Source organism: Balaenoptera ricei, chromosome 11 (assembly GCF_028023285.1).
Source record: "Balaenoptera ricei isolate mBalRic1 chromosome 11, mBalRic1.hap2, whole genome shotgun sequence".
NCBI lineage: Eukaryota > Metazoa > Chordata > Mammalia > Artiodactyla > Balaenopteridae > Balaenoptera > Balaenoptera ricei.
The window spans coordinates 103,372,250-103,398,137 of record NC_082649.1 but is presented as its reverse complement, the minus strand read 5'-3'; the positions used below and the strand labels follow the sequence as shown (position 1 = coordinate 103,398,137).

The following is a 25,888-nucleotide window of genomic DNA, read 5'->3' as shown; positions in this document are numbered from 1 at the left end:
CTCTGCCCTCTGTCCCTCCTCATCCCCAGAGCCCTGAGGAAGGGGTGCTTCAGCCGAAATCCATTTTTAACCACAGCTCTGTCCCCCCGCCCCCCGCCCACTGTGTGCAGTGGCCCTTCTCAGGCCTGCAAGGGAGGCGTGTGAGTGTGTGAGCCTAAGCCCGGGCCCAGGCTGATCCGTCCTGTGCCCCTCACCCATCTCTCCAGCACAGGGTTACAATTGCCCCCAAATTTGGGGTTTCACATCACCGATTGTCCTTACCAGAAGTAAACATAAATGCTTTTCTCGAAGTGTCTGTAAGAAACACCCCCTGAAAGGCAGACCACAGGTTCATACACTGAGCAACGGGGTCTCAGTGAAGTCTTCTGTGTTGGCCACAGTGAGTGTTAAGCCCCTCCTCTGGAAACAGACTTCAGAGAACCCATCATTTTTTGCTAAGAAAGACATGTTTTGCTTTCTTTTCTCTGTGTGTGTGTGTGTGTCTTTTTAATTAAATTTGTCAAACATGAAGTTAAGCATCTTTTTAGACATGCATCTGGTCCTCACACCCTCTGCACTTTTTTTTTTCCTTGGGTTTTCTATTTCTTATTGACAGGCCAGATCTCTTTATATATTGAGGGAATGAGATGCCAAATAACAAATCCACCTTCTCTGGTTTTTTCTTCGCAGGGTGGCATGTATGTGTTTCAGCTCTTTGACTACTATGCAGCTAGCGGTGTATGCCTTTTGTGGGTTGCATTCTTTGAATGTTTTGCTATTGCCTGGATATATGGTGAGTAGAGATGTTTGCATATCTTACTCAAGTCTCTCCTTTGGGCTTCTCTATCTAGAAGCTTCAGAAACAGAATTCTAGTGGGAATTTCATTTTGAGTCAGACACAGAGGCGCTCCCTGCCTGGACTTTTCCTCTCAAGGCCGCCCCTTCCAGCACAAATAATCTGACTGTAGCCACACCGAAGATTCTCGCCATGCTGAAGGTGCGAGGTGTGAGTGGATGCTTTGACAAACACAGAATTTGGCCATGCAGGGGTCTGTCTTTGGTGAACCACTCTAGGGTCCAGGAATGGTCCATTCTGACTTCCTCGAGACCTTGGAATGGCCACACCGGGATTTGGGGGTCTGTGTAAAGTTGCCAGAAAAATACCGGGTGCCCAGAGACATGTGAATTTTAGATCATTTCAGATAAACGTCTGCCAACACTTGGGTCTATGTGGTGTGGAGATGCAGGGACCTGGATGAGGCCCTGGAGACACCCCCTCCCCACCACCACCCCCAGGGCCCTTGAGCCCCTGCTGTGCTGTTCCCGGGGCGGATGCTGCATCGGACACCAGGTCAACATCTGTCTGCCTCTGTCTCTTGCAGGCAGTGATAACTTTTATGACGGTATTGAGGACATGATCGGCTATCGGCCTGGGCCCTGGATGAAGTACAGCTGGGCCGTGGTCACTCCGCTTCTCTGTCTTGTGAGTGTCCTTCCGCGCGGCCGTGGTCAGTAGCCGTTCCTCCCCGGGGCTTGACAGTTTCACCTGCTGACCCATCGTTCACTCAGCATCTGCTTAGTGCTGGCCTCTGACAAGCCTAGTGACAGCTCTGCTCGGGGAGGGGGCCAGGCTACTCCGGAGGGTTCCCTGTGAAGCATGAGTAGGAGCTTGTCAGGAGGAGGGAGCAGGAAGGGCACTGCTGGCAGAGGAGCGTGAGTTGGGCACGTCAAGAAATTTCAGGGGCTCCATCACTGAGTACATGACCTTTCCCCAAACCCTTCCAGAGTTCATGGGCACAGTCAGGGTCCCTGATTAAGTTGAGGGGCCTTGGGGAATGTTGAATGGAGACGTCATAGACCCTGGAAATGTGGTGTTTCCCATGGAGGGCGGGGCTCATGCCTGGAGAGGGGAGGTCCCAGCAGAGAGGAGCCCTGGGCTCTCCCAGGAACAAGGAAGCTTAGTAGCCGCCAGGACCCAAGGGCAGTGATGTGCACGTCCCCCTTCGCACCGGGGTTCCTGCGCCTGCCTTCTCGGGATGTGGCCTTGGGGCCCAGGCACCCATTAGGCTCCACTAGGAGGCTCTGGCCCAAGGGAGGTCCTCTGCAGCAAAAGCTGCTTCCCTGCCGGTGTTTGAAACCTATCGTGAGCTTGGAGCTAATTGCAAGGAAAGATGTCTGCAATGCTGCTCTCAGCTCAGACCGTGGGGAGCACAGATGGCAGAAATGTTCCTTGTGTTTAGGAACCAGGTGCCGGGAGATAAATGGGCCCTCCCCTCAGTGACCTCTGTTTCCAGACCTTTCCTCTCAGGGCCCCAGTTCCTGCATTTGTAAAACAAGGAGACTGACTGATGCGGGGCTGAGTGGCAGCGACCGTCTTAGGTTGTTACTTTATTACTGAGCGCGGTCTCGGCCTTTTCATCTGAGATGCAGATTTCCCCCACAAAATTAAGGAAACTGTGGCAGCCCATAACCACGATCGGGGAGTGCATTGTTGGAGGTGAATTTAGGTGGGTGCAAAGCCCGTGTTCTCATCCTCACTTAATGATTTATTTGTGGGCAACTCCCCTCACCAGTCTGACCATCCGATTCCTCCTCCCTCCCTCCCTCGGGGACTGGATAGGCGAGAGGCTGCATTCCGAGGTGGCGGGAAGAGGAGGTGGCGGGAAGAGGAACGTGACACAGGCAGACACGCTGCTTCCTGGGTTGGGTTGGGAGAACAGAGCTGCCCTCCCTTGGGACCCTCCCCCACTAAGCTTCACCCCACACGTAGGACAGCAACAACAGGGCCAGGCATACAGTAGGTGCCTAATGAAGAGCGTTCCCCCCACCCCCTCACCAATTCTGGTTTAGATAGGTTTGTCTTCCCTTCAAACCCCCCTTATTAGATAATGAAGGTTTAAGTCATTTTCACTGGGTTCTACACGGAGAGGCGGTAGTTCTGACCAGAAGCAGCCCTCCAGCCAGCCTAGAGTGCAGGCTTTGGGGCCAGAGCTGACCCCACCCCACCCCTATGTTCCTGGATGGACAAATGGCTTGCGCGTGGCTTAGGCTGGACCCCCAACAGGGCAGCAAGGCCCAGGTCCACACCCTGCCTTGGGGGCTGGGCCTGGGGCTCAGAGGGAGGTGGAGGGATGGCAGTGGGGGAAGGGAAGCTGTGTGCCCCTGGAGCTACACCACATGTCAGGGAAACAGGGGAATGAGACAGACACACCTCCCGCTCTCATTGACTCAGGCTGGGTGGGGAACGGAGTAATTGTGACCACGAAGAATCGCGCTTTCCGCTTTCCGAGAAGGGAAGTGTGGGCACCTGACTGAGCCTGGGCGGGGCCTGGGCAGGACCATTAATGCAAATTTAGGATGAGGAGAAGGTGAGCTCAAGAGAGGTTCCCAGTGAGTGGGAACAGCCTGCCCAGAGGCCCCAGGGCAAGCGGCTGAGAAGCTGAAAGGAATTCCAGGTAGCTGGAGTATAGTTGCGGAGGAAGAGGCAGTGGGTAGGTGACAGGGAATTGCCGGCCAGACAAGGACTTTGCATCACGAAGGTCCTGGGGAACCGCAGAAGGGTTTTGAGCAAGGAGGCGGCTTGATCAGGTTTACCCTGGGGGCGGCCCTCCTGCACCAGAGGGAGAAGGGTGTGAGCCCCTTGGGTGGAGCCTGCTCTGGTCCCAGAAACCCCCTGACCACCCCCGTCTCTCCACAGGGATGTTTTATCTTCTCTCTCGTCAAGTACATACCCCTGACCTACAACAAAGTCTACGTGTACCCCAACTGGGCCATCGGGCTGGGCTGGAGCCTGGCCCTGTCCTCCATTGTGTGCGTCCCCTTGGTCATGGTCATCCGCCTCTGCCAGACGGAAGGGCCATTCCTCGTGGTAAGCAGTCAGGGCCCCGAGTCTGGATTTGTGGTGGGGGCAGGATGCTGAAGGCCAGCCAGCTCTCAGTTTGCTGTGTGACCTTGGGCAGGTCACTGGCCCTCTCTGAGCCCCAGACTCCTCACCTGCCCTGTGGAGTGGTTGAGATTGTGGGCAGGAGAGTGTGTAGTGGGAAAATGGGCAGCAGTGACACATTCAGGGGCCGGGCTGGGGGCCGGAGAGGTGGTGGTGGCTTTGGATGCCAAGATAAGAGCCAGGGCTTCACCTGGGAGCAGTGGGGGCCAGGTTTCCCAAGTGGTGAGACAGGAGACAGGAGCTCATGAGCAAGGCTGAGCTCCAGCCAGAGGCCTTCCCTGGCCCTGGAGCCAAGTTTCAGATGAGCCCAGCCCGTGCTGGTGTTCCCCTCGCCGGACCTGTGGCCCCATCTGCTGTCCGACCCTCAGAAGCCACCTGTGCACCGAGCAGACCCTCCAGCTCCCAGGCCCCTGTGCCCGCCAGTCTCCTCCCTGCGCCTCCCTCCCGCCACCATCCTCTCAGAAATTCCTCCAACAATCCTGGAGATTCCAGGCCCTGGCAAAAGTCGGGGCTCTTTCCAAGAAATCCTTTTCTTAGAATCTCCCTTAACCTTTGGGCTTGGGCTGGCTCCAAGACGGCACTGTTTTGTTCTGGGCTGTTTTTATTGTTATTCTCTTAAAAATCTGGAGCCAGGATGTCCTGGGGCCCTGGCTCCTCTTGGGCTGGGCCGGTTTCCTTGTGGGCAGGGGATTGGCCTGGAGGTGTTGTTGGTGGGGAAAGATGCCAGGCCGGGCAGAAGGAGACCAGACCAGCCTTCCCGAGACAGAGGAAGTAGGCAGGGGTATGCCAGGAGGAAACCATGAGGCTGGGGTCTGTCTGAGCCAGGAGGACCCTTGGGGTGTTCCTGCAGCACTGGACCCATTGTATTTTCTCAGAGGACACAGGGAAGGACCCCAGTATTCAGCCAGAATGCTGATTGGCCCTATCGTTTGTCAAAATGCTGAAATACTGGGCCTGGGACAGACCCAGGCCCTCTCACAGGAATTTCCAGAATGTCCCTACCACCCAGAAACCAAAGGGTTAATTGAGGGCACAACAGGGGGTGTTGGATGTCTGTCCTGATTGCTCAGTGCCCACAGCTATACCCAACAGATCACTGACTTGTGTCTCTTCAAAGCCTAATTTTAAAATATTGTTCCATCCCAAGTTTAGAGGTTTGGGCAGAGTGGGGTTGGTGTAGGGGAAGGATTCGAGTCCACCCCGAATTCACAACCGGTCTTCACCCCCAAACCTGACCATTAACCAAAGCCCCCTCCTCTGAAGGCAGCTGGCCGCCATCCACCTGTCTTCACCACGTGCCCCTCGACCACCTACCTGCACAGGTTGCCAAGGGGTCCTCCCAGCCGTGAACTTCTCTCTGAGCTCCATCCTGGGAGGATTCCAATTATGTCTGCACCTCCTGCAGAAACGGGGCCCCAGGTAGCTGCCCGGGGGTGTTTGCCTCGTGTCCCCCGTTTGGGGCGCACACCCATTGTACAGATGTCCGGAGAGAGGCAAAGCGATGAAGGGGGGGCAGGGCCCTCCCCTCCGGCTGGCTTCCACCCTCGCCCTGTACCTGGGGCCTCTGGTCTGGTTCCTCCAGGGCCCAGGCAGCCAACCCAGGTGGGGAGGGGGACTGGGGAGCTGGGGCTCGGGGGAGGCGAGCACCATCGCAGGATGCAGTGTGGCTCTCAGCTCTGGCCCCCGTTTTCAAGGAGATGTGGGCCTGGGGTTGCCAGACCTGTGGTTTTTAAAGAGCAGATGGAAGTCTGGATTTTCAAATGAAATATCGTAGCTTTTAACAAGCAGCTTTTAAAAATTGTTATATACCTAAATTGAATGTAAATGCTGAGATAGAGGGTTTCTTGTTAGCACCTGCTTCCTACTTAAGCCTCTGAGTGGACGCTTGGCGGGAGGTGGGCTGGGAGGCGGGAGCTCTGAGTTCAAGTCCCAGCTCTGCTGTTGCTTTTCTGGGTGCCCTGGGGAGGGCTCTTTCCCTCACTGATCCTATTATCTGGCAACCTGGGGAGGACAAACTGCCGCGTGCCTGGCAGTGGTCCAGCCTCTGGCCCCTCTGTTGGGAGGGGCAGTGCAGACCCAGGCAGTGGTCTCCAGGCCCTCAGTGGGGAAATGGAGAAGGCAGGACATGCAGCCTGTGGGAGACGGAGGTTCTCCTCGGGGAAAGTGGGAGCCATGGGAGGCTCAAGACAGTTACCCAACCTCGGGCATACAAATTGCAGAAACTCAGCTGCTTTGCAAGTCAGAGAAATAGGGGAACGGGAATCACAAGGAGGTGTATTTCAGCTCCATGGAAGAAAGAATGGGGAAAGAGTTTGGAGGCGTGAGTCCCCCTGTCCCTGAGGTGTGTAAGCAGGGCTTGGCCAAGGAAACTACCGGCGGGCACTCTGCCCTCATTCAGGGCCTGGAGGGACCTTAGTTCAAGTCCTCTATTTGTCAGTGGATGAAATGGGTGGTCCAGAGAGGGTACTAGTTTGGCAAAGGCCACACAGCACACTGGCAGGACCCGAGGTGAAGAGGGAAACCAGGCCCGCTGACTTGCCTCCCCGTGCCTGTCCTCTTCTTTCTCCAGAGACTCAAGTACCTGCTGACCCCGAGGGAACCCAACCGTTGGGCCGTGGAGCGAGAGGGGGCGATGCCCTACAGCTCTCGCATGTCCGTTAACAGCGCGCTCAGGAAACCAACCCACATCATAGTGGAGACCATGATGTGAGCTCTCTCCCAGTCGACGGGCTGCTTTCCTGCTGTTTACTAACATTAGATTCTTATAGGACCAGGTTTACAGAGCTTTATATTTGCACTAGGATTTTTTTTTTAATTGTCACAGAAAATGTTTGTGTGTGTGTGTGTGTGCGCGCGTATGTGTGTGTGTGTGTGTGTGTGTGTGTGTGGTGTCGTGTGTATGTGTATTTTGTTTTGATTTGGGGATATTTTGTACAAAAAGAAAACCCACGGGCAGCTGTCCGGGGTGAGGCAGAGCTTTCATATGGAATTAGATGTATTTTATGGGAACTTGGTCAATTTTTCTTTGTATTTTTTTTTAACATATAACTATGTACACACGTAGAGATTGTCCTACACTTTTACCACTTGAATTGATCTTGCCAGCAATAGATCTTGTTTTCAAAAGCAATTCTTCGGTGCTGTGTAGCTGGCAGAAAGTTCTGCCCCCAAAATGCAGGGTGGAATTTTCCTGGGACAGCAGACCCATTTTAAAGGTGTAGTACCTTACCAGCCTGGTTCAAGTGAAGCAAACAGCTATCTGGCCAGACCCCAAGGGGCTGGAGAAAGGAAGGCTGTCGGGAGACGCCTCACGACACTAGTCTTAGCCAACAAGAGAGATGCCAAAATAATGAACCAAGCCCTCAAATATAAAGGGACTCAAAGCCCACAGATGAGGCCCAACAGGACAAGTCTCATGCTAAGAGCGCCGGGAAGCACTGCATCAAGAGCAGAGTCCCTTTTACTTCGAGATTGAGGGGGGATCGTCAGAAGGACTGTCAGCAGCATCCGTCTGCGAGGGAGCGGCGTCCTTCCTGGGGCGTCCCAGGGAGCGAGTGGAGGCCGCCCAGCAGGAGCTGGGGGTCTCAGGGCTGCAGACCTCACACAGATGGGGCTGTTGCCTGGATGGGGATTCCGATCAGGTCCTGGTTGTTCCCCCAGCCGACCTCTCTCGCAGCTGCCTGTAGGGGAAGCGTGACGTATTTGGTGAGGGGCGAGGGGTGAGCAAGTGGACCAAAGGACGTGGCCCCAGGCGCCCGGGACCTGATTTGGGGGAGGGGGCGGTGCTCTTCTTTCCTCATCTCTCCACCCTCAGCTCTGTATTCATCTCTCAGAGGCTCTTGTTGAAGACCCCAGCCCGGGGCCACCCTGGCGCCTAGCAGGGGGTGCCAGGAGCGAGCTTTCATTGGGGCCAGGTGCTACCCAAACTCTCCTGCAAATTCAGGCACAAGTACAACCCACGCTGGTAACCTGGGAGATAAGGAAACTCTTTATTCCCCCTTCCCCGCAAAAGCTGGGGTCGGGTACGCACACTGTGGGGATCGAGGTCAGGAGGTGAGTCAGGGTTGTTCGGGGGCAGGCACCCCAGAACCGGCGTTCCTCCCTGAACCAGGACGGAAGGCACTCCACCTTTAAAATCCCAAGTACGGACACGCCTCCACCCAGCCCGCATTTGGATCTAAACTGTGCCATTTAAACAGAAACTTCCAAGTTCAGGGTCTAAAGTAAACTGAAACGTGGTCACGCACAAACGGCAGTGACTGCCTCGGGGGTGTGGAGAGCGGGATCCGGCTCTGGCGTTCAGAGCAGGGGCTCTCTGAATCCTGGGACCCCCTCCCCAAATCCGGGCAGGGGGGGAGTCTCGGGTGTCCCCCTCCCAAGGGGCAGAGACAATTCTGAACCTCTCGTCTTGAGCAAGCATTCACAGTCCGCTGTCTCCAAAACATATACCCTGCCAAACAGCACCCAATCCTATTCCAAACCGTCAGCAAGTCTGTGTGCCTGTTTTATGATGCAATTATGGTTGCTACTGTGTCTGATTTGATTGTATTGTTTTTGGTTTTTTTCCTAATTTTATCAAGTAGCAATGTGACCTGTTCTCCTTTGTCTTACGGAACTTTAGTAAACTAACCACTGTCGATGACTGGGGACAGGTTACTTACGTGGGGGGGCGAGGAGGGCCACAGTGTTTCGGGTTGGTAGGCAAATTGCAACATTCTGGAAATGGCCCAAAAAAGGCCCCTTCTTCTAAGATTCCCAGACCAAATTCTAGACCAAAGACACATGCAGACCAAGTCCCCAGGCCCCGCCTGGAAGGACGGTCAGCCACTTTTCCAAGCCTGCTCCTCGCCCTTCTCCCGGAGCACCTGTCTCCACTTGTGACCCTCCTGTCTGATACCCTAGCTCTTGTGTATCAGCAGAACTCTGCTCTATGAGTACAGTGTGTAATGGTGTGTGACTTCTATGTCTCCACATAAAGGAAACTTGTCATTGGAGCTCACGACTCTGGTCCGCCTGTCTCTGGGCAGTCCCCCATCCATGCTCTGTCTGGGATGGGTTGGAAATTCTGATGCTCGCAGCCAGATCTGGAAGGGATGCAAGAGAGAGGTTTAGAGGATGTTTTTAGCATGCGGAAATGGGTAATGGCCCCAGGATAATCTCACCTGGGGAGATGCTCTGTCCAGCTGGGCCTGGGCCCTGTTAGTCCCTATGGTGGAACCGCACGGTCACTGATAGAGAGGTTTCCTGGGCCCCCCGGTCAGCACCCTCGTTGTCAAAGGGGCGTGTTCTCCCTGAAGACCAAAGACCAGCCTTTATGAAAAGGGACATGCTCCGTCCCCAGAGTTCAGGGACGCGGTGAGCTGCAACCCACCCTGTGACCACGCTCATGGGCCAGCTGGATCCCAAGCTATGGCTTAGTGGGACGGGAGCAGCGGTCCACCCGGCCCCCTCCCCTCAGCAGCCGTCTGGAAGCGAGGCACTGAGACGTCTGTTGCACCACAGGAAACTGAGGGGTCCAGGCAGAGCCCCTCAGACAGGATTTAGCCTGAGGCCACGTGGGAAATTCCCAGGTGGCCGGAAGTGGCCTTGGATGATTTCTGGGCCATACACAGCTCCCTCTCTGTAGCTCCGGTCCCACATTCTCACCCCAGATCCCCAGCACACCCCAAGACGGTGGGGAGACAGAGGGGAGAGGGAGCCCCCCTCAGCCTAGCCCAGGGTGTTCTTGTGTCCCCAGGTGCCACCGCACTGTGGTCAGGGCCCCAGCCAACGTCTCCCAGCACTACCCCTCCAGCTGGGGCAATGCTTTGGGCAGCCAGTGCTCCGGCAGGCGCGCCTCCCTTCCGCACCAAGCCTCAGACACAGTCTGGGAAAGGACCCAAGAGAAACCCCCTCAAGGCGGCTAGAGGTCCCATCCAGCCCTCAAACCCAAGGTCAGGTGGGCCAGGCAAGGCTGTCCACGTGGATGCTGTGAATATCACTGTGCAGAAATCCAGCAAGCACAAACCCACAAAACAACAAAGCTCAGACATCGAAACCTGGAGAGGGGTGTAGGTACCCAGAAGCCAGGAAATAGCGTTCCCCCCTCCTCCGTGCTCCCTCTCAGTGCCAGGCTTTCAGACTGCAGCTCGGAAGCTGGCTTTCATTGTTCTCTTATGGGTGTCACTACAGACTGTTCTGCCATGTTCCCTGAGGGATTGGAGCATCTTGTTATATACTTGGCTTCAAATTGAGATGTTGGCTTAATTTTTTTTTTTTAAACCCAATTAATTTTCGAATCCCTAGCAACTGTGACTGTATTTAGCACAAGAGAATGCTGAGAATGTGGGTCTTGCTTCCTTCCAGAAATATGTCTGGCTCACCAGAACTTTTTTTGAAACTTCAAAATATTTTTAAGATATTTTAAACTTTTGTAAAAAAAAAAAAAAAATCAACCAACAAGAGACTCTTCTGAGGAGGAGCATTTGTATTTGAATAAAATCCTTGGTGTGTAATTAAGTCTTGCAGTATACAAGCTTTTATGTATAAATGTTTTCTGATATGAATCCCTGTATTTTGCAGGGGTTTTCTCTTCCTCTTTGGCTTTTTAGATAAATATGTATACCTATATTTTAAATTCATCTTTGCTTTTTTTTTTTTTTTAGAGGAGTTTGTAATCACCTTATAACATGAAAATAAACATTTCCTTTTTAAAATCCAAAACGTGTGGCTTCTGTTCTGATGCAGCTGTTTCTCTTTACGTTTGGCAAGCACTTTACAGTTTACAAAGGGCTTTCATTTCTGCCCCGGGACATTCCTCAGAGCGGGGTGTTATTCTCTGAGGTTGGAGACACTGAGGTAGAGGTTCAGGAGGGGACAGTTTGCCTCAGGGCGCATGAGTCCCTGAAAGAGTGGGGAATCTCCCCAGATTCCGGGTCTGCTCCAGCTGCTTCTACTGATTTCCTGCGACTGGGAGGTCTTATCACCTGATCTGGAGTGAAGCACCACCCCCTTCATGCTGATTGGAGGTGGTGCTCACCACGCACCAGCACCAGGTGGTATCACTTACACCCAAACCAGGGCTCTGACCTTCCGGCCAAGAGAGCGCAGGCTGCTGGGAGGCTGGTAAGAGACCAGCCCTGGAGGGATGGTGCCGCGGACACTGGGACCTCAGAAGCGAGGGCGGTCAGGACCCCAGAGGTCAGTGGTTGGCACAGACGTGGTTGGCCTTGGGAATCATGAGCCCAGCCCGCTGTTACAAATGGGGAAACAGAGGCTGGGAGAAGGGCCTGGCTTCCCTGGGGTCACAGAGGAGGTCCATGTTTGAGGCAGCCTTCGGGCCCACTGGCCCAGCCACCTTTGTGAGTGTGCGAGGTCAGGGGGCTTGCAGGGTCTTTTCCTCAAATCCCCAGACCGAAAAACCTTTCTCAGTAACTCATTCTACATAGACAATGCTAGAGTAAAATCTCCCTCCCCACTCTTTCTGTCTGTCTCCCTCCCTCCCTTCTTCCCTGGGTGTCTTGGTCTCCTGGCCTGCGTTCACATCCTGGTTCCATCCCTGACTACCTGTGTAAAGTACTTAACCTCTTGCCTCCTTCGCTCCTCTCTGATGTTGAGATCATAATACAGCTCCCTCCGAGGCTGTTGGGGAGGATCTATAAGGGGATTTCTTTTTTTATTGAAGTATAGTTAATTTGCAAAGTTGTGTTAGTTTCAAGTGTACAGCAATGTGATTCAGTTGTACATACATATATACTTTTTCAGATTATTTTCCATTATAGGTTATTATAAGATACTGAGTAGAGTTCCCTCTGCTATACAGTAGGTCCTTGTTGTTTATCTATTTTACGTAGTGTGTATGTTAATCCCAAACTGCTAATTTATCCCCTCCATCCCTTTTTGTAATTATAAGTTTGTTTTCTATGTCTGTGGGTTGATTTCTGTTTGGTAAATAAGTTCATTTGTATCATTTTTCTATACTCCACAAATAAGTGGTATCATATGGTATTTGTCGTTCTCTGATTTACTTCGCTTAGTATGATAATCTCTAGGTCCATCCATGTTGCTGCCAACTGCTTTATTTTATTCTTTCTAAAGCTGAGTAATATCCCATTAAATATATGTACCACATCTTCTTTATCCATTCATCTGTCAGTGGACCCTTAGGTTGCCTCCATGTCTTGGCTATTGTAAATGGTAATGCTGTGAACCTTGGGGTGCACGTGTCTTTTCGAATTATGGTTTTCTCTGGATATATGCCCAGGAGTGGGATTGCTGGATCGTATGGTAACTCTGTTTTTAGTTTTTTAAGGAACCTCCATACTGTTCTCCAAAGTGGTTGCATCAATTTACATTCCCACCAACAATGTAGGAGGGTTCCCTTTTCTCCACACCCTCTCCAGTATTTATTGTTTGTAGATTTTTTGATGATGGCCATTCTGACTGGTGTGAGGTGATACCTCATTGTAATTTTGATTTGCATTTCTCTAATAATTAGCGATGTTGAGCATCTTTTCATGTGCCTGTTGGCCATCTGTATGTCTTCTTTGGAGAAATGACTAGGTCTTCTGCCCATTTTGTGATTGGGTTGTTTGTTTTTCAATATTAAGCTGTATGAGCTGTTTGTATATTTTGGAAATTAATTCTTTGTCAGTCACATCGTTTGCAAATATTTTCTCCGAGTCCATAGGTTGTCTTTTTGTTTGCTTGTTTATTGTTTCCTTTGCTGTGCAAAAGCTTTTAAGTTTAGTTAGGTACCATTTGTTTATTTTTCTTTTTATTTCCACTACTCTAGGAGACAGATCCAAAAAAATATTGCTGCGATTTATGTCAAAGAGTGTTCTGCCTATGTTTTCCTCTAGGAGTTTTATAGTATCTGGTCTTACATTTAGGTCTTTAATCCATTTTGAGTTTATTTTAGTATATGGTGTTAAGGAGTGTTCTAATTTCATTCTTTTACATATAGCTGTCCAGTTTTCCCAGCGCCACTTATTGAACAGACTTTCTTTTCTCCATTGTATATCCTTGCCTCCTTTGTCATAGATTAATTGATCATAAGTGTGTGGGTTTATTTCTGGGCTTTCTATCCTGTTCCATTGATCATTATGTCTGTTTTCTGTGCCAGTACCATATTGTTTTTTTGTTTTTAATAGATTTATTTATTTATTTATTTTTGGCTGCGTTGGGTCTTCGTTGCTGCGCGCGGGCTTTCTCTAGTTGCGGCGAGCAGAGGCTCCTCTACGTTGCGGTGCATGGGCTTCTCATCGCGGTGGCTTCTCTTGTTGTGGAGCGTGGGCTTCAGAAGTTGTGACACGCGGGCTCAGTAGTTGTGGCACACAGGCTTAGTTGCTCTGCGGCATGTGGGATCTTCCTGGACCAGTGATCGAACCCATGTCCCCTGCATTGGCAGGCGGATTCTTAACCACCGTGCCACCAGGGAAGCCCACTATGTAGCTTTGTAGTATAGTCTGAAGTCAGGGAGCTTGATTCCTCCAGCACTGTTCTTTCCCAAGATTGTTTTGGCTATTTGGAGTCTTTTGTGTTTCCATACAAATTTTAAAAAATTTTGTTCTAGTGCTGTGAAAAATGCCATTGGTAATTTGAGAGGGATTGCGTTGAATCTGTAGATTGCATTGAACAGTATGGTCATCTTAACAATACTGAGTCTTCCAATCCAAGGACACAGTGTATCTTTCTGTTTGTTACAGGGTAGCCTTGCAAAGCACTCAGAACAGTGCTTGGCTTGCAGCCAGGCTGTAGGACCAGTGCTGCCTCTGTCTTGCCTGGCCTGGCCCACACCTCCGTCCTGTTTCAGAAAAGCCCCAAGCCTGTCCCCCTCCCAGTGCTAGGGAGAGCAGCAGTGCCCTGTGCACAGCTCTGGCCCCCAGCGACTCTGGCCCAGCCACATAAATGCACCCGGTGTGACCCAGAGCCTGCTTGCACACCCTCCAAGACAAAGTGCTCACTCCCTCCTGCATAGCTGATGGCAAGAGGCTCTTCCTCTGCTCACACAGAGCTGTGGTTCTTCCAGCCAGGCCCAGCCCTGCTCTCTGGACTTATCCTGGCCTGGAGCCCATTTGGAGACGCAGGGGCATCACTGGGCCCCCACCCAGGCTAAAGGGGCTCCATACAGCAGACCCAGCACTCACCTGCCTCAGTGGCTTCCCCTGCACACAGAACAAAATCCGTAGTCCCCACTCAAGCCTCACACCTGGGCCCTGCAACCTCGAGCTCCACACCTCTTCCTGGCCTCCTTTCTCTTCCTGAGCCCACCAACCTCATTCCACCTCAGGGCCCTTGCACTTGCTGTGCCCTCTGCCTGGGACACTCTACCTCTAGATATCAGCACAAATGTCACCTTCCCGACCCCTGAACTAAAGCCCCCGGTCACTCTATCCCATGACCCTCTGGTTCTCTCCACTGCACTATCTACCTCTTAGAATAATTCCTTATGACTCACTCACTGGTTCACTGTCTTGCACGAGAATATAACCCTCCTGCATGCAGACAGGTCCTCATCTGTTTTGTTCATGAAGTTTGCCAAGGGGGTAGAATGATGCATACTATGTTAGTGCTTTTTGAATTAATGCATTAATCAAAAGCAGGTGAGATGTGACAAGATCCAAAAGAAAGATGACTCTTGCCAACCTCTGATTTTCTTTCTTCTTTATTTTAAATTGACGAATAGTTCATTTAAAATACTGTTATGTTCTGAAATACAGCGGAGTGATTCAGATATATATGTATATATAAATTTAAGTATAGGGCTTCCCTGGTGGCGCAGTGGTTAAGAATCCGCCTGCCAGTGCAGGGGACACGGGTTCGAGCCCTGGTCCCAGAAGATCCCACGTGCCGCGGAGCAACTAAGCCTGTGCGCCACAGCTACTGAGCCTGCGCTCTAGAGCCCGCGTGCCACAACTACTGAGCCCGCACGACTACAGCCGTGCTCTGCAACAAGAGAAGCCACTGCAATGAGAAGCCCGTGCACCACAACGAAGAGTAGCCCCCGCTCGCCGCAACTAGAGAAAGCCACACGCAGCAACGAAGACCCAACGTAGCCAAAAATAAATAGATAAATAAATTTAAAAAAAATTAAAAAATAAAATAAATTTAAATATACATATATTCTTTTTCAGATTCGTTTCCATTATAGGTAATTAGAAGATAGTGAATATAATTCCCAGTGTGTATACTACGACACTGTTGGTTATGCATTACGTGTATAGACGTCTGTATCCGTTAAACCCAACCTCCTATTTATCCTTCCCCCACACATCTCTCCTTTGGTAACCGTAAGTTTCTTGTCTATTTCTGTTTTGTAAATAAGTTCACGAGTATCATTCTTCTAAATTCCACATGTAGGTGATATTATAAAATATTTCTTTTCTCTGTCTGACGTCTTTCACTTAGTATGATAATCACTAGGTCTATCCATCTTGCCAGAAATGGCATTATTTTGTTCTTTTTGATGGTTGAGTATTCTATTTTGTGTGTATGTATATATATCTATACATACACATGCCACATCTTCTGTGCAATTTATCTCTCACTAGACACTTAGGTTGCTTCCATGTCCTGGCTATTTTAAAATAGCTCCTATGAAGGCTGAGGTGCATGTCTCTTTTCGAACTATGGTTTTCTCCAGATGTATGCCCAGGACTAAGATTTCTGGATCACTAGGTAGCTCACGTTTTGGATTTTTAAAAATCCTACACACTTTTCTCCATAGTGGCTGTTCCCAATGTACATTACGACCAGCAGCGGAGGAGGTTCCCACTTTATCCATATCCTCTCCCAAATTTATAATTTGTACTCATTTTGATGATACACATTCTGACTAGTGCAAAGTTACCTCAGTGTAGTTTTCATTTGCATTTCTGTAATAATTACCAATATTGACCAGCATGTCATATGTGTTTGTATTATTACAAACAGGGTGAGTAAAATTTCCCTCTTGAAATTGGCTATGTAAAAGTCTACTCTATTTCGAATTTTTTTTTGATTACCTACTCCAGGTCATTTTTTGAGGACACGTGTCATGAAAAGCCCCAGAGGCTTTGTGAACAAAACATGATCTGTAGCACCCGTTGTAAAATTGTGTTAAGGGAAACGTCCAAAAGGAGGCAGCATTTCTTCATGCCCAACCAAAAGCTTTAGGAAACAAAAGCAACCAAAGCAACCAAAAGCTTTAGGAAGAGTCATCTTACTGGGCTGTGAATTAGAGGGGATGGTGCCAGAGGCAACACCCAAGGGCTTGTGTGTCACTATATCTTCCCCATTAAGCCTCACGCCCCTGAAAATTCCAAACCCTGGCTAAACCACTCTGCTGGGGTTCCTGCGGTGTGTAGGTGGGGTGACTCCTGGAAAGGAGGCTGGATGTGGGAACCCTACCACCAGCAGCTGTGGAGGCTGGGTCACTTTTTGAAGCCCCTGCAGCCCAGAGAGTCCCCCATGGTTTGGGTGCACTTGGCTTCCTTTTAGCTCTGGGATGGCCCACCTGGATTCTGAAGTTTTGGTTCCACCCAGAAAGGAAGAGACATTACAGCTTTAAGGGGATGCATTTACAGGCACATCCTACTCACCTCTCTGCGCTCCACCTCAGTGCTCCATTGGGACCCTAGGCTGCTCAGGCTGCGGGCATGTGACACCAGTGCATATCACCGAGGCCAGAGGCGAAAAGTGTACCCATTTCTTTCCTTTTGCATTCATACTACCTTTAATTCTTATGGTATGTTGCAGTAGAGGTGATTTACAGTGTGGTGTTTGGTGTAGGTGTACAGCAAACTGATTCAGTTACACATGTAATATATCAACTGTTTTTCGGATTCCTTTTCCATACAGGTTATTGCAGAACGTTGAGTAGAGGTCCCGGTGTTGTACAGTAGTCCTTGTCGAGTGCGTGTTTTATATATATGTTTATAGGTATTTTACTGTCTATGTGTTCATGTGAACCGCCTAACTTACATCTCCGTGTCACCTTTCTTTTTTGGTAACCCTTTGTTTACATTGCAAGTCCGTGGGTCTGTTTCTGTTTTGTAAACTAGTTCAGTTGTGTGTATGTTTCCATTCCTCCTATAAGTGATATCATATGCTCTTGGTCCTCCTCTGCCTGCCTGAGTTCACTCAGTATTTTGGCATCCCAGGTCCATCCATGTTGCTTCCAATGGCATTATTTCCTTCTTTCTCCTGGCTGAGTAACAGTCCCTTTTATACACGTAGCACCTCCTCTTTATGTATTCATCACTCGCTGGACTATTTGTTTTTGTGTCTTGGCGATTGTAAATATTGCCGCAATGAATGTTGGGGTGCATGTGTCTTTTTACATTATGGATTTTCCCGAGTAACGACCAGGAGTGGGACTGCTGAAGTATAGGGTCGCTTTCTCTTTAGTTTTCTAGGAACTGGGCTACAGTGCTTTCTAGTGGCGATTACCAATGTACATGTCCACTCACCGAGTGGGAATGTTCCCTTTTCTCCACTCTCACTCCCCCATTGATTGTTTGTAGACCTTTTGATTGTGGCCGTTCTGCCTGCTGGTAGGGGATATCTCGTTACACTTTGGATTTTGATTTCTGCAATAATGAGCCATGTTATGCATCTTGTTGTGGTGTGTATTTTTTATTTTTTAAACAGTGTTAGTACACTTTCCCTCTTGAAATTTGGCTGAATGAAAGTCTGTGTGTTTCGATTTTTTTTTCAGTTACCTAACCCAGCTGATTATTGAGGATACGTGTCATTAAAAGCCTCACAGGGTTCGTGAATATGAGGTTCCCTGAAGCACCGGTTGTAAAGTTGTTGTTACAGGAAATGTCCACAAGGCGGCAGCATTTCTTCGTGCCCAACTCTGGCTCCTAGGCAACCAAAAGCTTTAGGAAAATTCATCTAACTGGGCTGTCAATTAGAGGGAAAGCTGCCAGAGGTAACACCCAAGGGCTTGTATGTCACTACCTCTTCCCCGTTAAGACTCATGCCCCCGAAAAGTTCGAACCCAGGGTAAACCACACTGCTGGGGTTCCTGCGGTGTGTAGGTTGGGTGACTCCTGGCAAGGAGGCTGGATGTGGGAACCCCACCACCAGCAGCCGTGGAGGCTCGGTCACTTTTTGAATTTCCTGCAGCCCAGACGGTCCCCCATGGTTTGGGTGCACTTCGCTTTCTTTTAGCTCTGGGATGGCCCACCAGGATTCTGAAGTTTTGGTTCCACCCAGAAAGGAAGAGACGCTACAGCTTTAAGGTGATGGATTTACAGACACATCCTACTCACCTCTCTGCGCCCCACCTCAGTGCTCCATTGGGACCCTAGGCTGCTCAGGCTGCGGGGATGTGACACCAGTGCATATCACCGAGGCCAGAGGCGAAAAGTGTACCCATTTCTTTCCTTTTGCATTCATAGTACCTTTAATTCTTATGGTATGTTGCAGTAGAGGTGATTTACAGTGTGGTGTTTGGTGTAGGAGTACAGCAAACTGATTCAGTTACACATGTAATATATCAACTGTTTTTCGGATTCCTTTTCCATACAGGTTATTGCAGAACGTTGAGTAGAGGTCCTGGTGTTGTAGAGTAGTCCTTGTCGAGTGCGTGTTTTATATATATGTTTATAGGTATTTTACTGTCTATGTGTTCATGTGGACCGCCTAACTTACATCTCCTCGTCACCTTTCTTTTTTGGTAACCCTTTGTTTACATTGCAAGTCCGTGGGTCTGTTTCTGTTTTGTAAATTAGTTCAGTTGTGTGTATGTTTCCATTCCTCCTATAAGAGATATCATATGCTCTTGGTCCTCCTCTGCCTGCCTGAGTTCACTCAGTATTTTGGCATCCCAGGTCCATCCATATTGCTTCCAATGGCATTATTTCCTTCTTTCTCCTGGCTGAGTAACAGTCCCTTTTATACACGTAGCACCTCCTCTTTATGTATTCATCACTCGCTGGAGTATTTGTTTTTGTGTCTTGGCAATTGTAAATATTGCTGCAATGAATGTTCGGGTGCATGTGTCTTTTTGAATTATGGATTTTCCCGAGTAACGAGCAGGAGTGGGACTGCTGAAGTATAGGGTCGCTTTCTCTTTAGTTTTCTAGGAACTGGGATACAGTGCTTTCTACTGGCGATTACCAATGTACATGTCCACTCATCGACTGGGAAGGTTCCCTTTTCTCCACACTCACTCCCATATTGATTTTTTGAAGACTTTTTGATTCTGGCCATTCTGCCTGCTGGGCGGCGATCTCTCATTACACTTTGGATTTTTATTTCTGCAATAATGAGCCATGTTATGCATCTTGTCGTGGTGTGTATTTTTCATGTTTAAAACAGTGTGAGTAAACATTCCCTCTTGAAATTTGGTGGAATGAACGTCTGAGTGTTTCGAGTTTTTTTTTGGTTACCTAACCCAGCTTATTTTTGAGGATACGTGTCATTAAAAGCCTCACAGGCTTCGTGAATATGAGGTGCCCTGAAGCACCGGTTGTAAAGTTGTTGTTACAGGAAATGTCCACAAGGCGGCAGCATTTCTTCGTGCCCAACTCTGGCTCCTAGGCAACCAAAAGCTTTAGGAAAATTCATCTAACTGGGCTGTCAATTAGAGGGAAAGCTGCCAGAGGTAACACCCAAGGGCTTGTGTGTCACTACCTCTTCCCCTTTAAGCCTCACGCACCCGAACATTTCGAACCCTGGCTTAACCATTCTGCTGGGGTTCCTGCGGTGTGGAGGTTGGGTGACTCCTTGCAAGGAGGCTGGATGTGGGAACCCTACCACCAGCAGCCGTGGAGGCTCGGTCACTTTTCCAGCTCCTGCAGCCCAGACGGTTCCCCATGATTTGGGTGCGCTTGGCTTCCTTTTAGCTCTCGATGGCCCACCTATATTCTGAAGTTTTGGTTCCACCCAGAAAGGAAGCGACACTACAGCTTTTAGGGGATGCATTTACAGGCGCATCCTACTCACCTCTCTGCGCTCCACCTCAGTGCTCCCTTGGGACCCTAGGCTGCTCAGGCTGCGGGCATGTGACAGCAGTGCATACCACCGAGGCCAGAGGTGAAAAGTGTACCCATTTCTTTCCTTTTGCGTTCATAGTTCCTTGAATTATTATGGTATGTTGCAGTAGAGGTGATTTACAGTGTGGTGTTTGGTGTAGGTGTACAGCAAACTGATTCAGTTACACATGTAATATATCAACTGTTTTTCGGATTCCTTTTCCATACAGGTTATTGCAGAACGTTGAGTAGAGGTCCTGGTGTTGTACAGTAGTCCTTGTTGAGTGCCTGCTTTATATATGTGTTTATAGGTCGTTTACTGTCTATGTGTTCATGTGAACCGCCTAAATTACATCTCTTCATCACATTTCTTTTTTGGTAACGCTTTGTTTCCGGTGAAAGTCCGTGGGTCTGTTTCTGTTTTGTAAACTAGTTCAGTTGTGTGTATGTTTCCATTCCTCCTATAAGTGATATCATATGCTCTTGGTCTTCCTCTACCTGCCTGAGTACACTCAGTATTTTGGCATCCCAGGTCCATCCATGTTGCTTCCAATGGCATTATTTCATTCTTTCTCCTGGCTGAGTAACAGACCCTTGTATACACGTAGCACCTCCTCTTTATGAATTATCACTCGCTGGACTATTTGTTTTTGTGTCTTGGCGATTGTAAATATTGCCGCAATGAATGTTGGGGTGCATGTGTCTTGTTGAATTATGGATTTTCCCGAGTAACGAGCAGGAGTGGGACTGCTGAAGTATAGGGTCGCTTTCTCTTTAGTTTTCTAGGAACTGGGATACAGTGCTTTCTAGTGGCGATTACCAATGTACATGTCCACTCACCGAGTGGGACGGTTCCCTGTTCTCCACACTCACTCCCCCATTGATTGTTTGTAAACTTTTTGATTCTGGCCATTCTGCCTGCTGGGAGGCGATCTCTCGTTACACTTTGGATTTTTATTTCTGCAATAATGAGCCATGTTATGCATCTTGTTGTGGTGTGTATTTTTTATTTTTTTAACAGTGTTAGTAAACTTTCTCCCTTGAAATTTGGCTTCTTGAAAGTCTGTGTGTTTCGATTTTTTTTTCGGTTACCTAACCCAGCTGATTTTTCAGGATACGTGTCACTAAAAGCCTCACAGGCTTCGTGAATATAAGGTGCCCTGAGGAACCGGTTATAAAGTTGTTGTTACAGGAATTGTCCACAAGGCGGCAGCATTACTTCATACCCAACTCTGGCTCCTAGGCAACCAAAAGCTTTAGGAAAATTCATCTAACTGGGCTGTCAATTAGAGGGAAAGCTGCCAGAGGTAACACCCAAGGGCTTGTGTGTCACTACCTCTTCCCCTTTAAGCCTCACGCACCGGAACATTTCGAACACTGGCTGAACCACTCTGTTGGGGTTCCTGCGGGGTGGAGGTTGGGTGACTCCTGGCAAGGATGCTGGATGTGGGAAATCCACCACCAGCAGCCGTGGAGGATAGGTCACTTTTTCAAGCTCCTGCAGCCCAGACGGTCCCCCATGGTTTGGGTGCACTTGGCTTCCTTTTAGCTCTGGGATGGCCCACCTGGATTCTGAAGTTTTGGTTCCACCCAGAAAGGAAGAGACACTACAGCTTTAAGGGGATGCATTTGCAGGCACATCCTACTCACCTCTCTGCGCTCCACCTCAGTGCTCGCTTGGGACCCTAGGCTGCTCAGGCTGCGGGGATGTGACACTTGTGCATATCACCGAGGCCAGAGGCGAAAAGTGTACCCTTTTCTTTCCTTTTGTGTTCATAGTTACTTTAATTCTTATAGTATGTTGCAGTAGAGGTAATTTACAGTGTGGTGTTTGGTGTAGGTGTACAGCAAAATGATTCAGTTACACATGTAATATATCAACTGCTTTTCGGATTCCTTTTCCATACAGGTTATTGCAGAACGTTGAGTAGAGGTCCTGGTGTTGTACAGTAGTCCTTGTCAAGTGAGTGCTTTATATATATGTTTATAGGTATTTTACTGTCTATGTGTTCATGGGAACCGCCTAAATTACATCTCCTCGTCACCTTTCTTTTTTGGTAACCCTTTCTTTTCCGTTGAATGTCCGTGGGTCTGTTTCTCTTTTGTAAACTAGTTCAGTTGTGTGTATGTTTCCATTCCTCCTATAAGTGATATCATCTGCTCTTGGTCCTCCTCTGCCTGCCTGAGTTCACTCAGTATTTTGGCATCCCAGGTCCATCCATGTTGCTTCCAATGGCATTATTTCATTCTTTCTCCTGGCTGAGTAACAGTCCCTTGTATACACGTAGCACCTCCTTTTTATGTATTCATCACCCGCTGGACTATTTATTTTTGTGTCTTGTCGATTGTAAATATTGCCGCAATGAATGTTGGGGTGCATGAGTCTTTTCACATTATGGATTTTCCCGAGTAACGACCAGGAGTGGGACTGCTGAAGTATAGGGTCGCTTTCTCTTTAGTTTTCTAGGAACTGGGATACAGTGCTTTCTAGTGGCGATTACCAATGTACACGTCCACTCACCGAGTGGGACGGTTCCCTTTTCTCCACACTCACTCCCCCATTGATTGTTTGTAGACCTTTTGATTCTGGCCATTCTGCCTGCTGAGAGGCGATCTCTCGTTACACTTTGGATTTTTATTTCTGCAATAATGAGCCATGTTATGCATCTTGTTGTGGTGTGTATTTTTTATTTTTTTTACAGGGTTAGTAAACTTTCTCCCTTGAAATTTGGCTTCTTGAAAGTCTGTGTGTTTCCATTTTTTTTTCGGTTACCTAACCCAGCTGATGTTTCAGGATACGTGTCATTAAAAGCCTCACAGGCTTCGTGAATATGAGGTTCCCTGAAGCACCGGTTGTAAAGTTGTTGTTACAGGAAATGTCCACAAGGCGGCAGCATTTCTTCGTGCCCAACTCTGGCTCCTAGGCAACCAAAAGCTTTAGGAAAATTCATCTAACTGGGCTGTCAATTAGAGGGAAACCTGCCAGAGATAACACCCAAGGGCTTGTGTGTCACTACCTCTTCCCCGTTAAGCCTCACGCACCCGAACATTTCGAACCCTGGCTAAACCACTCTCCTGGGGTTCCTGCGGTGTGGAGGTTGGGTGACTCCTGGCAAGGAGGCTGGATGTGGGAACCCCACCACCAGCAGCTGTGGAGGCTCAGTCACTTTTTGAAGCTCCTGCAGCCCAGACGGTCCGCCATGGTTTGGGTGCTCTTGGCTTCCTTTTAGCTCTGGGATGCCCCACCTGGATTCTGGAGTTTTGGTTCCACCCAGAAAGGAAGCGACACTACAGATTTAAGGGGATGCATTTGCATGCACATCCTACTCACCTCTCTGCGCTCCACCTCAGTGCTCCCTTGGGACCCTAGGCTGCTCAACCTGCGGGGATGTGACAACAGTGCATATCACCGAGGCCCGAGGCGAAAAGCGTACCCATTTCTTTCCCTTACCGTTCAGAGTTCCTTTAATTCTTATGGTATGTTGCAGTAGAGGTGATTTACAGTGTGGTGTTTGGTGTAGGTGTACAGAAAATTGATTCAGTTACACATGTAATATATCAACTGTTTTTTGGATTCCTTTTCCATACAGGTTATTGCAGAACGTTGAGTAGAGGTCCTGGTGTTGTACAGTAATGCTTGTCGAGTGCGTGTTTTATATATATGTTTATAGGTATTTTACTGTCTCTGTGTTCATGTGAGCTGCCTAACTTACATCTCCTCACCACATTTCTTTTTTGGTAACCCTAGGTTTATTTTGAAAGTCCGTGGGTCTGTTTCCGTTTTGTAAACTAGTTCAGTTGTGTGTATGTTTCCATTCCTCCCATAAGTGATATCATACGCACTTGGTCGTCCTCTGCCTGACTGAGTTCACTCAGTACTTTCGCATCCCAGGTCCATCCATGTTGCTTCCAATGGCATTATTTCATTCTTTCTTCTGGCTGAGTAACATTCCCTTGTATACACGTAGCACCTCCTCTTTATGTATTCATCACTCGCTGGACTATTTGTTTTTGTGTCTTGGCGATTGTAAGTATTGCCGCAATGAATGTTGGGGTGCATGAGTCTTTTCACATTATGGATTTTCCCGAGTAACGACCAGGAGTGGGACTGCTGAAGTATAGGGTCACTTGCTCTTTAGTTTTCTAGGAACTGGGATACAGTGCATTCTAGTGGCGATTACCAATGTACATGTCCACTCATCGAGTGGGACGGTTCCCTTTTCTCCACACTCACTCCCCCATTGATGGTTTTTAGACTTTTTGATTCTGGCCATTCTGCCTGGTGGGAGGCGATCTGTCATTACACTTTGGATTTTTATTTCTGCAATAATGAGCCATGTTATGCATCTTGTTGTGGTGTGTATTTTTCATTTTTTTAACAGTGTTAAAAAATTTTCTCCCTTGAAATTTGGCTTCTTGAAAGTCTGCGTGTTTCCATTTTTTTTTTTCGGTTACCTAACCCAGCTTAGTTTTGAGTATATGTGTCATTAAAAGCCTCAGGGGCTTCGTGAACATGAGGTGCCCTGAAACACTGGTTTTAAAGTTGTTACAGGAAATGTCCACAAGGCGGCAGCATTTCTTCGTGCCCCACTGCGGCTCCTAGGCAACCAAAAGCTTTAGGAAAATTCATCTAACTGGGCTGTCAATTAGAGGGAAAGCTGCCAGAGGTAACACCCAAGGGCTTGTGTGTCACTACCTCTTCCCCTTAAAGCCTCAGGCACCCGAACATTTCGAACCCTGGCTAAAGCACTCTGCTGGGGTTCCTGCGGTGTGGAGGTTGGGTGACTCCTGGCAAGGAGGCTGGATGTGGGAACCCCACCACCAGCAGCTGTGGAGGCTCGGTCACTTTTTGAAGCTCCTGCAGCCCAGACGGTCCGCCATGGTTTGGGTGCTCTTGGCTTCCTTTTAGCTCTGGGATGGCCCACCTGGATTCTGGAGTTTTGGTTCCACCCAGAAAGGAAGCGACACTACAGATTTAAGGGGATGCATTTGCATGCACATCCTACTCACCTCTCTGCGCTCCACCTCAGTGCTCCCTTGGGACCCTAGGCTGCTCAGGCTGCGGGGATGTGACACCAGTGCATATCACCGAGACCAGAGGTGAAAAGTGTACCCATTTCTTTCCTTTTGCGTTCATAGTTACTTTAATTCTTATGGTATGCTGCAGTAGAGGTGATTTACAGTGTGGTGGTTGGTGTAGGTGTACAGCAAATTGATTCACTTACACATGTAATATATCAACTGTTTTTCGGATTCCTTTTCCATACAGGTTATTGCAGAACGTTGAGTAGAGGTCCCGGTGTTGTACAGTAGTCCTTGTTGAGTGCGTGTTTTATATATATGTTTATAGGTAGTTTACTGTCTATGTGTTCATGTGAACCGCCTAGGTTACATCTCCTCGTCACGTTTCTTTTTTGGTAACCCTTTGTTTCCATTGAAAGTCCGTGGGTCTGTTTCTGTTTTGTAAACTAGTTCAGTTGTGTGTATGTTTCCATTCCTCCTATAAGTGATATCATATGCTCTTGGTCCTCCTCTGCCTGCCTGAGTTCACTCAGTATTTTGGCATCCCAGGTCCATCCATGTTGCTTCCAATGGCATTATTTCCTTCTTTCTCCTGGCTGAGTAACAGTCCCTTGTATACACGTAGCACCTCCTCTTTATGTATTAATCAATCGCTGGACTTTTTGTTTTTGTGTCTTGGCGATTGTAAATATGACCGCAATGAAAGTTGGGGTGCAAGTGTCTTTTTGAATTATGGATTTTCCCGAGTAACGACCAGGAGTGGGACTGCTGAAGTATAGGGTCGCTTTCTCTTTAGTTTTCTAGGAACTGGGATACAGTGCTTTCTAGTGGCGATTATCAATGTACATGTCCACTCACCGAGTGTGGCGTTTCCCTTTTCTCCACTCTCACTCCCCCATTGATTGTTTGTAGACCTTTTGATTCTGGCCATTCTGCCTGCTGGGAGGCGATCTCTCGTTACACTTTGGATTTTTATTTCTGCAATAATGAGCCATGT

The 25,888-nt window shown here is 48.8% G+C and overlaps 1 protein-coding gene across 2 annotated transcripts in view; it reads left to right on the top strand.

Moving 5' to 3' along the window:
- SLC6A6 (solute carrier family 6 member 6) overlaps positions 1–10,563 on the top strand; it is a 79,957-nt gene extending 69,394 nt beyond the window's left edge. For both annotated transcript variants that reach the window (XM_059940458.1, XM_059940457.1), the window contains exons 12-15: positions 670–772; positions 1,362–1,462; positions 3,677–3,847; positions 6,492–10,563. In XM_059940458.1, the coding sequence (XP_059796441.1) occupies positions 670–772; positions 1,362–1,462; positions 3,677–3,847; positions 6,492–6,632 (516 nt within the window). In that variant the 3' untranslated portion in view covers positions 6,633–10,563. The remainder of the gene's footprint in view (positions 1–669; positions 773–1,361; positions 1,463–3,676; positions 3,848–6,491) is intronic.
- Positions 10,564–25,888: the final 15,325 nt, after the last annotated feature.